Source organism: Maniola hyperantus, chromosome 10, assembly GCF_902806685.2.
Source record: "Maniola hyperantus chromosome 10, iAphHyp1.2, whole genome shotgun sequence".
In the NCBI taxonomy this organism is placed as follows: Eukaryota; Metazoa; Arthropoda; class Insecta; order Lepidoptera; family Nymphalidae; genus Maniola; species Maniola hyperantus.
In genome coordinates this window covers 2,186,854-2,201,169 of record NC_048545.1, presented here as the reverse complement: position 1 = coordinate 2,201,169, position 14,316 = coordinate 2,186,854, and the positions used below count along the sequence as shown (strand labels likewise).

Below are 14,316 nucleotides of genomic sequence, written 5' to 3'. Positions count from 1 at the left end.
CGTCATAAGTCCACAAAAAAAAACCAACAGATCAATTTTCATAAGTTTTTAATTGCTTTAAACGAACACAACCAGAGTAAGAAAAATACGTACCTACTTAACAGCATCGAATGATCCTCAAAATATCGAATTACCGATTGGCAAGGAAAGCTTTTTTCGTCGAAATGAAAAGTAGGAAAGTCCCCCATTGTAGCTGTAACGAGGTTGCCTTCACAACGACGCCTGACGCAAATTGGATTTAGGCTAAACAAGTCGTTACAATCGTAGTCTCATCAAAACCGTTTGTACAAACACTCAGCCTCGGCCTAATGAAGTTTCTTAGAAAGAGAGAGAGAGAGAGAGCCAGTGCGTGCCAGACCTTCCTTATTTCATATAAGCTGAAAGTTTCTCTGCGTATTGTCAACTGGAAGGAACATTTGTTTGGATCATGGTGGCTTTGGGAAATAACAGGTAATAAAGATGTAAATAATCTTACGTCAAAGTATAAAGTTTGATTTTTTTTCCTTCGGAGTAGTATTAGAAATCACGTCATGCATTGCCAGACACTTGATGTCGTGAGAACCCCCGCCAGACACCCTTAAACGTTAATAATAATTTATTAAACTTTAAAGGTATCTGGCAGGGGGTTGCCACCATACTAAGTGTCTGGCAATGCATGACGTGATTTCTAATATTACCTATTATGAAGAAAATTACAAAAAAATAGACTTTATTCTTTGACGTAGGATTTTTTACACCTTTATTATCTCCCAAAGCCATCATGATCCAAACAAACGTTCCTCCCAGTGTTGGGGAGTGTTCAGCTTTTATAAAATAAGGAAGGTCTTGCACGCGCTGGGTCTTAGGGCATCTTTGGAAGATGGATGAGAAATTCTATTTTTTCCTTAATATTTTATACTAACTTATATTATAATATTTATTATTATTATTATTCAGTATACTGAGACAAATTTTCTTCTAATTTTTCTCCTTTCAAGTGTTTCCTTTCAAAAGAGAGAGTTGCCCAATGTTCCTTTTCTAATCCTGAGCGACCTGCCGAACACGTGGTTGTTGTTGAGTTTCTTTAGTACACGAAACGTTTTAATACGTCCGAGTAAATTTGATCACGTCAAATTCGTATTTTTTTAATCGCCAATGTTTAAAATGTTTTATATGTTTGTAGTGCTATGTTCAAAAGGACTCTGAATCATCTTTGCAAGTTGCCGACGTTAGATACCCGGGATAGAGGAACCATGTCAACTAACAGAAACAAAGATCGACTCAAATTCCTTTTGAAACTGTGCGCTCGCTCCAGCGGGCATCCCTAACTCATGTGAAGAGGAAATGATAAAATAAAATGATCATTTCTGTTTGTTGTCAGGTTCCGAAGTCCCAATCGAGTGTCGCGGCGAGGGGCGTATGAAATGAACACAGACCGATTAAACTAAAGAGGAGGCAGTACCATGCTCATAGTCTCTTGCAATACAGAAGTACACCATAAGTTACACTGAAGATTCAGAGATGGCGGAACCACCACAGTCGATATGGCGGAAGATAGACAGCTCCGTTATTCCTGTCGTAAACCTAGAAGTGCGGGAGGTCCGCGAGATATTATGGGAGAAGATCCAGGAGCCCACCACGCAAAGAAAGATCATTCTAGTCATAGTAGCCATAGCACTTCTCTTAGACAACATGCTTTACATGGTCATCGTGCCGATCATACCGGACTATTTACGGTATATCGGCGCGTGGGGCGAGGAGGCCTACGATCATGTAGTCACTTTAGAACCTATAATAGTAGGCAACATAACTGTTATACCAACGAAAATCATCCCAGCCACACACGAAGGACAAGAATCAGCGACGGGAGTTCTCTTCGCGTCGAAGGCGATAGTGCAGCTCATGGTTAACCCCTTTTCCGGTGCCTTAATTGACCGCATAGGGTACGACATACCTATGATGATCGGACTTATCATAATGTTTCTGTCTACATCGATATTTGCTTGCGGTAGAAGTTATGGAATGTTGTTTTTCGCGAGAAGTCTCCAAGGTGTGGGATCCGCCTTCGCTGACACTTCCGGGTTAGCCATGATCGCTGACAGGTTCACAGAAGAGAACGAACGCTCAAAAGCATTAGGTATAGCACTTGCATTTATCAGTTTTGGATGTCTCGTTGCGCCACCTTTTGGAGGAGCTCTGTACCAGTTTGCCGGAAAAGAAGTACCTTTCCTTATCCTCGCATTGGTATCCCTTTTGGACGGATTTATGCTCCTCCTTGTGATGAAACCTTTAAAGACACAAATGAAAGAAGCCGCCGAACCTAAAACTCCCGGTACGCCGATTTGGAAACTTTTAATAGATCCGTATATTGCCGTTTGCGCCGGAGCTCTGATGATGTCAAACGTCGCGTTGGCATTTCTCGAGCCGACGATATCACTGTGGATGGAAGACAATCTAACGAAAGACAATTGGAAGATTGGAATGGTTTGGTTGCCGGCGTTTTTCCCGCACGTCCTCGGCGTAGTCATAACAGTTAAAATGGCAAAGAAGTATCCTCACCTACAGTGGCTGATGGCAGCGGTTGGCTTGGCGCTAGAAGGTTTATGCTGTTTTATTATTCCATTCGCAACTTCATACAAAATGCTAATGATACCAATCTGCGGGATATGCTTCGGCATCGCTCTCATCGATACCGCATTATTACCGACTCTGGGTTATCTGGTGGACGTTCGGTACGTCTCCGTGTACGGGAGCATCTATGCAATCGCAGACATATCCTATTCTTTCGCCTACGCTGTGGGGCCGATCATTGCCGGAGAGGTCGTCGAAATGATAGGGTTCACGGCTTTGAATCTCTTTATCGCCTTCAGTAATTTACTATACGCTCCAGTGCTGATGTACCTCAGGCACATTTATGACTTCAAGCCGTTCGAGAACGAGGCGAACATTTTGATGGCTGATCCGCCAGACAAGGAGTACCAGACGTACACGATGCAAGATCAGAGGCCTGTGAATGGTGAATTCAAGAATCATTTGGAGTATAGTAATGTGCCCCAAGAGGTGCAGGAGTCGGACGTGGACAGTTCGAGATACGATAATTACCAGGATGGGTATCAGAATTATTCTCAAGGGTACGAGCAGCAGGGTTACCAGCAGGAAGCCTACAGCCAGCCCAGGCAGCTGCCCGCGCAGCCGCAGCCCACAGCTAGCAACCCCTTCAGGGCCGCCGCCGCCGCTCCCCCGCCCGCCCCCGTGCCTCCAGCCCCAACACAGCCTCCCATCAGGAACCCCTTCCGACAAGGCTTCTAGAGCTGTTTAGGATTGTTGTCTATATTTTTGAATTTACTTGTTGTGTATTTATAAATGTCTTATAGTTAACTTCGATCACTGAGCCGCGAACAGCAGGCGGCATTGTTTAGTGTCTGACTAGATGTCTATTATCTACCTGTGCTTAAATTTAACTATACCGTAGTGTAACGTTGCCTACAAAATGACACCAAATTTTAATATAACCACTACAAAATATACAGACAGCTTGCGAGATGAGTGCCATCAATACTTCGTGAATAAAACGGCTCAACTCATTTTTTTAGTATGTCAGACTAGTTTCGGATCCGTCCTTATTTATAAGCTTGTTTATTTTTATCGTCAAGACAACGCCATCGTATAACTTGGAACACAACACCATTAGTTCTGCATACCTGGATTACGCCAGCGATAGAGACCAGCAGGAAGAAGAGGAGATGAAGTTGAGCCATCATGAGGCCACCGTATTGATAGCTGTAAACAGGGCAATAAATAAGGACTGCATCATACGAGTCTGAAACTAGCCGGGTATACTCCGACAAAAAACGTGGGTTGAACCGTTTTATATAAACTTGGTAATGAATATAACTCACGACAGTTGCAAAAAAGCAATGTACTAAGTGAGCATTATTGGTGTGAATGTGACCTAATTAGTTGTTAAAGAGATTGTCGTTTTTCACACACTGAGATAATAAACTTGCTAGTTAGCTTATTTGGTCGATATTTGTTTAGGCTATGCTAGCTAGGCTTGGCCGATATAATAATAAAACTCAGGCCCCGATGGCATTCAACTCGCGCATCAGTAAATTCTTGATACCTATCAAGACTGTCGCAAGTGGTAGATGTGACTTTGTAGGCAGCTCTAACGTTTCTTGTTGATATTGTACGAATATTGTTCAAACTGTTACAACTTTTCAACGTTTGCGGTATTAATGAAACCATTTGGTTTTGATATTCAGATATCTATTTCTCACTACTTCACTATATTTTAAGATAAATTATATTATTATTAATAAATAAGCGTATTATAAAAATTTAAATTTACGTGTGCGTGTAGACATTGAAACTCGATATAACGCTATTATTATAAGATATTAAAATTATTCTTGAAGCAATTTAAGATTATATTGAACTCTTTTAAGCGTAGTATTTAGTAGTTTTGTAAATATAAGAAGAAAATAAAAGTCGCAATCTAGTAAAAATGTAGTAAGATGTTAAGGGCCTAAAAATATGTACATTTAAAAACGGCACTTACGTCTATCATGTATAATTATTCTTTTCAGTTATTATGTTAGGCTCAATGGCTCCTACGAATACTGGTGTATCTGAAAAATGTCTCAAACGATTAAAAATTCATCACATAATGACACTTGACTAAATAATAGTCAGGGTTTCATTACTTACATAAAATAAATTGGTCGAGTGAAATATTTTGTCAGATACGAGAGTATACGTCAAAGCTATAATAGTTATTTGAAGTGTAATAGAATCATTATTGCTGTGTCTAAGATTTGATTATTACATTTTGAAGTCTCTAGCTCTATTAAGGTGACGCAGGACGCTCGACCAAAATTGGCAGCGCACGTGGGTAACATGTTTGCTTTTCACTTGACATTGTATGAGAAAGTTGAGAGGCACGATGATTTTCACTGAAATCAAGCGCGCGAAAAGGGTTTAGGAAAAGTATTTTTGAGAAAAAACTGCTGAATTTATGTTTGCAAAGTAAAGTTATTTCAACTAATGAATAAATAAACAACGTCTAATGATAAATTGTTTTAGAATTTTCATATCCCTAATCTTATTTATTTACGCCCAAAGTTGTCATTAATTAAGTGTTAAAATAGGAATCTTTTGAGCCTCGTAACTTTTAAATCAATATTTTTTTCAATATTTTATATATCAATAAACCTAGATAATGACGAGATAAATCGATATAATTCTTAGTTTTGTGCGTACAATATCGAATATTGTTGTATTTTCCCTCCTACGTTTGTATGGAGAAAGCACCGAACTGAGCTACCTTAAGCTAGAGAAACTCTAGCTTAATTTTTAAATAATAAATGTATTACTGTATTCAACTTTTATCTAAAGCCAAGTATCCACCAGCAATAGAACTTGCAGAAATTAGCTCTGGCAAGTGTCAAGCTCTTGCACTGCGTAACACTAATAGCAAACAATTTCTACAAGTTTTAGTTGCTAAAACTGGTATTAATCATAAAAGTGAAATTAATCACAATGCCTGCAGACTTATCGTGACTACCACTACCTAGTACATGAGTTAATTATTATTATCGATAAATGTACCCACAAAAGTTGAAATTTTAAATTGTGTTTAGTCAAACTCAAAAATATGACGATTTTCTTCCAATGCTTCTATCGATATCAAAGTCATATCTCATTATAGATAAACTTAAACATAATCAATTAATGAATATCAATTAATATTAATTAGTAGTTAAGATCAACTTGTGATAAAGTTGCAACCAAGGTAACGAAACATATCAGAATCTTTTGATTCACTTAATCTTAAGGTTAAATTATAAAATAATTTTAAGGTATTAATAATAAAATTATACTTCGTATTTTTGTCTAAAAGTCAAGACATCTTGGGATAAGTTTGGGGATTGTTTAAAAAAACGGTGACATTTATCACTAATTGAACTGATTTTGAGATATTTTGGTATTATATAATTCATAAAGATCTTCATGTTCCTAATATAAAAAGGATTGCTGATCAACGAAAATATTTCAAAGAAAACATATTTTTAAAACAACGTCTAAAGGCAAAACTATCAGTTTTCCATTCGTCCATATGGTTACTAATACTGACCGATATGAAATGAGATGTAATTAAAGAAAGAAGGCCAGTAAATACTGAGTCTCATTGTGTCTTAACTTTTAATCCAAACTGTAGATTAGATATATTTGCTGTCGTTTTTAGCCGCGTATTTGAATTTTATCTGTAACATATTTGTATTATTTAGCTGTAAAGTGGTGTCAAGATTGAAAAGTACAGAGGTCATACGGTGGGTTAAAATAATGATTAAAATGTGAATAAACATTACAAGGAACAAATATGTTGTTCATCATAATGTATTATTTGGATATTATAAGTGAACAATATAACATTTTTTTAATACCTTACATAATACCAGAACTGGCAAATATCATAAAAGATGCGGTCTTATATTCCAAAATAAAGAAAACAAGAGAGATACGAATAATATTTCGAACTAAAATATATTGTACCAGTAGTCAGTTTTTTTTTCTTAATTAAAAAGAAAATCTAATATAAGTCAAGTAAAATAATTACACAATTACACGAAGAGACTATTTACTGAAAGCAATACAGAAAGAAGACAAAAAAAATTTTATGGCTCTCATTGTATAGTTTAGGCGAGGGAAACTACAAGCGATAAAAATAATATTATAGTGCCCACTGATATGACCTAGGACAAAAATGTAATCACAGACTCGGCTATAAAGGAATACAAAATTAAAATAACTAAAGTTAATTGTACAAGAAAATGTGACGAGCCCGACATGTCAATTGAAAGAGTGTATAAAGTAAAAAGTGATTATTGTGAATAATTAATATTCTTTATGATAATGTATTTTCAAGTGCTTTGAAATTGGCTCTACACGAGTGCTTTTTTCCTTTAAATATATTATAACTATTATTATTGTAAAAAAGCACAATTATTAATAATTTAAAATCACTAAATATTTATTATGTAGTAAAATCTAAATTATTTTGTGTAGAACAAAGTAAAAAGTTATTATAACTATTTAAATAAAAATATTTAAATAAAATCACAAATTAAAAAGCCTACAATTAAAAAAAATTATCACTTAAAAATGAATAGTTAAAAAATTTACCCTATTATTTGAACGCATTAACTATCTCTATTCTTATATCAACAGTGTAGTATTTCGTAGGAATAGCAATATACGCCAAGATACTCATTAAATACTACGCTAATGAAATACTTTTTAAAAATTATAAAGAATATCTTTTTTGATAATTAATGATTTTGCTTTTAATTGCATTGATTTTAAAACATTGAAAAAAGTCATAGCTCCAAGTTATGATACGTTATGTTGTAGATGCAACAGTATTCAATGCTATGTAATGCAAATGTTATTTTAGTATCTTAAAAGGGAAAAAGCATTAATGTAGAGGTAGTTGGTCAATTATTTGCATTTGCGTCAATGAAGCGGAAGATTGATGGGGTATATTTTCTCGTGGAGTTAGTGGGTAGCCTGCAAAGTACAATAGTATTCATAGGGATTGTCCTATAGCACATTATTTTATTGCGCACAAATAGATACAGCTCCCGACAAAAGGCGATCTTTCATTTAAAACTAAAAATGTAATTACCTAACATTCTTTATATACTAAGATTTTTTATTTTTCTAACTTATGTATTCTGAGATATGTTTGAAGAAAAAAATTGAATTGCCAGTGTTAAAAGCTTATCTTAAGGGATAGGGATAGGGATAAGGGATATCAGAAGAGTCTTTGAAAGTCAAATGAGAGTAATGAGTTTTTGTAAGAGGAGTGTTTGTAAGGAGCGCGCTCCATACAAATAAAGTTTTATTCTTATTTAAATATTAACAATCAAACTCAATGAGATTTTGTAAATACACGGGCTTCAGTTTTCATACAAAGCTTAGAGCGTAAAGCGTCTTGTTGAACATGTCTAAAGATTTCCTTGAGTTTGACTGATATTCAAATTAGAACCAAACTTTGGTTGTATGGAAAGAACTCCGTCTTGAAATCTTGGAATACACACTACAATATAATTCAACTACTGATGGGCTGATTACACCTACCGAGTAGTGAAGCGACACAGTAAAATGTCACTCGGCCGAGACAGTGCTGTGGTGGCCGTTTATATGTATTTCGAAATTGCGCCGAGCACTCGTAAGTGTTTATACCAACCGAGTACTCGGCCGAGGATACTGACTCGCCACTGTACTCGTTAGGTGTAATCGTACCATTAGGTATTCTACGACTAATAAAACCACATTCCCGTGTCTTTAATTATCTGATTTTCATTTTATATTGATTTTATTTTATTTAAGTATATCAATAATTAATGAAAACCCAAGATATGATCATAAAATGGTAGAGGGAAGAAAAAAATTTCCTTACTTTCGTCGGGGGCAGCATTATCATTAGGTATGGTTGCTAATTAACTAAGAAGAATTGGTAGAATTCAAGTAATCTAAGTTCGATCAGATATTATTATTTAAGGTTTTCTCTCATTATATCGAACCGCACTATGATCGCAAATACACCGATATAAAAAGGATATAATATTTTATCATAATAGAAACAATTATGATTGTCCACTGAACAACATTAGATGGCATAGATTGGTAATCCTTTAAGACAACACTGAGTATATGACGTACCTAAATTGTGTTTTCAAGGCAAATCGCAAAATGAAAGAAAGAAAGAAAAACTCAGCTTAGACTACAGCATCATTTATCAAGTCAAGCGCTGCTCAAAAAATATTAATACCTACTATGCACCATCTTAGAGCAACCATACACATACAGCTTGAAGCTGCAACAGCATAGCGATCATGCTTTCATTATCTGAGAGACTGCTTGAACAGTTGCGACCGCTTCGAGCAGTTGCAAACATTCTGAGCGATACCTAATGCATATATCAGCTGCTTGAGCAGTTGTAGAGACTGCACGTTGCTCGGCAATCATCTGCTCGTATAAAATAAAATAAAATAAAATAAATATTATGACAATGATTGAATGACGGTGCGTTTGCGACTGTTGTGCAATTCTATTTAGTGAGTAGAGACCTTTAATCGTAAGTTAAGTCAATTTCGTGTCAAATTCTCCCGAAATTCAATTACTTAGTAGAGTATCAACGCTGAGTAAGGCTTACTTTTAGATAAATGTACTGTCGTGGATTTTGATGAAAATTACACAAAATAATAAGAAAAATTAAAATTGACGTAAAATATGCGTAAAAGATATAAAAACAAGAATGGTAGATCAAACCACTTGCATCAAATCAGTTACATATTATCAAGTTTACTCTACTCACGTATAAGTTTAAGTTTCGTAACGCCTTTCTTTCTTCAAAGTCCACGATATAACGTCGTATTACGCTGTGTTTAAGCTCAGTGATAACATTATACATATTATTAATAATAATGTCTATTATACCATAGTTATATCAGCAATAACGAACCTAATATCACATACATATCATTAGGCTAAGATATACAATTTATGTAATAGTTTTATATATGTGTCTTTTAATGTACCTACTTACATTTTAATTGTACTAAAAATATTGTATTACTGTATCTACATTTTTAAATGCACAGTATGTAGTATTTTGTATAGATAAATTACTAATTGAAATAAATTTAGCTTTGGGAACAGTAAAAAAAATATTTTATTTTAAAAGTATAATTCAGATTTGTGCAAAAATATCAGGAGTGGCAGGAGTTTTAAACAAAACTCTTAAAATACTAATTGTAGACATTTTTGTTGACTCTTACTATTTGCTATCTCAAAAGCGAAACCAAATAATTTTGAGACAATGATACTACAAGATTGATACTAATTGGCTATATTCTTTGGCAAGTTTTGTTGAAAACTAGCGCTAACTAGTTTGTTAATGTACCTAAACTAAGGATGAAAAGTGCTTAGCTAGTAGTTTTAATCAGTTAAAGCCAATATTTGGTTTAATAAATTTTTCTTAAAATAGAGATAAAACTACAAATTGGCAAAGTTTTATCTCGAGTAATATCTCGTGAAAACATATTTGGACACGTAATAATCATAAAAACTTTGAAATAGCACAATATTACGTTTGAATGAGTAAAATTTCAAATAAAATAAAGTTCCATTACATACATTGTGTGTAAATAAAACTTTATAATGATCTTTTATGAGAAAGTTTTATGTTAGGTTATTTAGAATTAAATGTATGTTCTCAACTTTTAAAAAATGCTTGCGAAGTTAAATTTATTGAGAAAAGTGGCTTAACTTTGGGGTTTATTTTAAATCATGAGAATAATGATATATTGTTACTATCATATTATGATATTGTAGTACCTATGTGTGGATATGAAAGTGTATATCTGTCTTTTATGTATGTGTATATTTATCTACTTTCTATTAGAATACAACTGCAAACATCTAAATTGTTGTTTTTTTGTAATAAAAATACATTTTCTTTATTGTATCAATTAATTAATATTTAGTACTTTATGGTGTTAATGAAAAAATCTTCATTTATCATGTTCTAATTAATATCTTACATAATCTTTCATGAATTTAGTCGTTAAACTAGTTACACCTGCTCATATACAACAGTTTACGTAACTAAATTCATATAGAAGCTTTAGTAGACTGCTTAATGATTCAGTATAAATATTAAATTAAACAGTGTTTGCAGTTGATATTCCCTCTTAGATCAACACCCGTCCGTTAGTTCTTTGTCTTATTAATAATATTGTACCTATCTTTAGCATAAATATTATTTCCTAATCCTCGTGTTTAGCTATTATAATAAGAACTCTCTTAATTTTTTTAGACAATAATAAAGTGGTCATTCTTTCTTTAGTTAAATATTACAATGAAACGTAAAATAACAATAAAATAAAAAGTCTTTAATTGAATGACTTGATGAATGGTTTAAAAATTGAGAATTATAAAAAACTAGCTAACTTTCGCGACATTCGTCCGCGTAGACTTTCGACAAATTTCAAATCCGTATTTTATTTCCTTAGGGGTTGAGTTTTCGAAAATTCTTTCTTTGCAAATGTCTACGTCATAATAGCTATCTGCTTGCCAAATTTCAGCCTGATCCATCCAGTAGTTTAATCTATGCGTTGATAGATCGGTCAGTCAGGCAGCGTTTCCCTTTATATCTATAGAAATAGCGTAAATAATATATCTACGCCTTGATCTCAGCCCTTTAAATGTGAATGGATTATGAAAGTATGTATGTTAAGTAATATGTTACGACAGTTGATACTCAATGTAATTTTAACAATAGCCTGATGGGAAAAATTAGTCTAGAAAAAATGGATGTCATATTCACAATTTTAATATCTATTCGATACAACCAGCCGTTATAAAATTTGTACATAGAGAACTGCATAGATAATTTTAGAAAAAATAAGCATGTAAGTATTTTCATCTAATAACTTTCCGTGTTAATATTACCACAAAAAGCGTGTTATAGTGCAATATCACTTAGAAATGTAAGATATTTCTTTAAGTGTTCAACTTACGTTTTATAATTTGCATTTTATAGACGCTTAGTGATAATATATTATTGTTTTGTTTTAATCTCAAAATTATTACTTAGGTACATACGTGTATTTTTATGAAAATAAAATAGTGAATTATAAATGCGAATTCTGTAAAAATGTTGTGGAAGAATGATGAATGGTTAGTTTGACGTTAGACGATTTACGTAATTATATTTATGTGTAATATTAAACATAAGTACTTAATAGTTCTATGAGATATTTAGCATATTATTGTGAAAACTAGAAACGTGTTACGTGAATATTATTGTGTATTAATTAAAATCGTCTAATTAAGAATTTCAGAAGAGTCTTTTAAAATTGTGATGTTTCTTATTGAAGCGTTTAAAATTTTAATGAAAGTTATTTTGATGTAGTTATTTTCCCATGCTTTTAGTAATGAATGAGGTTTACTGCTATTATAATTATGTGTCAATATACTTTAACTATAGTGGTTAAAAATATTATAAGTTAAATAAAATTACTGTTAAGTGAGTAAAAAATCTTTATAAATACCTCATATAAATATAAATTTAATGTTAAGCTTTAAGCACACATGTAGTAATCAGAAATCACAAGACATCTTTGTAGTTGTTTGCTTAGCAAATGTTTGAAGTACTTAAACCACACTTAAACTTAGTTTAATTTGGATTAAGGGATCAGTAGGATAGTATTCAATATTACTATTACAATATGAATAAGGTTCGCATATTGTCACTTTTGATCAGTAAATACTTTGTTATCTTTATCAGATTCCAAGGAAATACACCAACTTGTATAATAAGTAAATGTAACTATATTATCTTCATATTCCAACTATGTAGTAAGCTAGCGAAATTAAGAAGCTAAACTGGCTTACTCATTTACTGGTGATATAGTATACTATATTACATATATATTGTTTTTCTTTAAATATTAAGTGATTATAACACATTTCAAACGTGATTAAAATGTTGTTAATATTTTATCAAAGTACCTATTGTTTTCATTAGCATTTTTTTAAATCTGTTACACTTACTAATTATGTGTAGTCAAACGAAAATTAGCTAAAAATTAAGATTCATTTAAAATGTAACTCGTAACTTTAAGCATAAGTCAGAAAAGCAGGTTAAATTTAACTAATTTTATAAGTTATTAAAATGTTCCCTCATATAAAGCTTGCACGTGGATATAGATCGCAACGCGTAAAGGCTTATTGAGAGATTTAATCTTTATAATAACCTAACTGCAATATTAACTTGATTATGGCACAATTGCTATTGTAACCATTTAATCAAAATATCGACCTAAACACAAAAGTATTTAATAGTCGTTGAGTCTCGAGTCGGAACGAGACTGGCTTAAAAATCTTCAAACACTGGTATTTATACAAATCGATTCAAGATGGCTCCCCGCCACAGATCGCGTGACATCGGATGAGTCAAATATTGTCCAATTCATTAAACTAACTTCAATAAGCTAACAGTCGGCCTTTCCTGATCGTCTTCACGTCTCGTGAAATAACCGACTACCCGTTGCGTGACCCCTTCATGTTCACAACAACTAAACTGTTTTATTGCGTGACCCCGTAATGTTCACAACAACTAAAACAGAGGGTATTCGCCCATTAGCAATCAAAACATGAAAACATTCCTTGAACTGCCCGCTGTCAGTTTTAATCACACAACAATAAATCTAAACGTTTGACCTCTCATTCGATGTACACAAAATCTGCATCACTTACTGTACTAAATTACTTTTAGATTCTAAAGCAATTCTACCACTGGTTCGGATGGCCACGACCTAGCGAGAAGAACCAGCAAGAAACTCGGTGGCGTCTAACTGTTCAAATTTAACAAAAATTTTGCGGGTACTTTATAAAAAAATATCTGCGGGTATATTTTAATTTTACTTTAAATTACTCGCGTTTTCAAAAATACAACTGTTTAGATGGCAAAGCAAAATTAAGGCAACGTAAGTTAGATCCCGCTTCTGAACTTTAAGCATAAGTCAGAAAAGCAGGTTAAATTTAACTAATTTTATAAGTTATTAAAATGTTCCCTCATATAAAGCTTGCACGTGGATATAGATCGCAACGCGTAAAGGCTTATTGAGAGATTTAATCTTTATAATAACCTAACTGCAATATTAACTTGATTATGGCACAATTGCTATTGTAACCATTTAATCAAATATCGACCTAAACACAAAAGTATTTAATAGTCGTTGAGTCTCGAGTCGGAACGAGACTGGCTTAAAAATCTTCAAACACTGGTATTTATACAAATCGATTCAAGATGGCTCCCCGCCACAGATCGCGTGACATCGGATGAGTCAAATATTGTCCAATTCATTAAACTAACTTCAATAAGCTAACATAAGTAAGAAGTAAAATTATAAATTATTTTGCTTAGCATAAAATATTATTGAATCTCAATATTATATTTATAGTGTCGCTAAATGTAATAATTCATGTACCTACTTTTATCATTATACATAACCATGCATATTAGATAACGTATATGTTAGTTAACGTAGTAGGAATTTTAAATAATAACTTCTTATAGTTTCGCTGCTGTAAAAATTAAATGAGTAGAATGTTAAAATTATTTTATCATTATAAAATATTAAAATCATTATCTGTATAGAAATGAATATTTACAATTTGTGTGCGTGGAGTGAGGTGTGCATGAACATGTTTCATTTTTGCCTTAGTGACAGTGCCTTGACAGTTTCCATCATTTCCATGAAA

At 33.1% G+C, this 14,316-nt stretch overlaps 2 protein-coding genes across 3 annotated transcripts in view; both read left to right on the top strand.

Annotated features, from left to right (window-relative positions):
* Positions 1–12,661, top strand: part of VAChT (Vesicular acetylcholine transporter) — a 42,413-nt gene extending 29,752 nt beyond the window's left edge. The window contains exons 3-4 of the mRNA XM_034972521.2: positions 1,361–4,833; positions 5,312–12,661. Coding sequence (XP_034828412.1) covers positions 1,501–3,288 — 1,788 coding nt within the window. The 5' untranslated portion in view covers positions 1,361–1,500 and the 3' untranslated portion in view covers positions 3,289–4,833; positions 5,312–12,661. The remainder of the gene's footprint in view (positions 1–1,360; positions 4,834–5,311) is intronic.
* Positions 1–14,316, top strand: part of ChT (choline transporter) — a 447,845-nt gene that overhangs the window by 125,797 nt on the left and 307,732 nt on the right. The gene's annotated exons all lie outside the window — the stretch shown is intronic.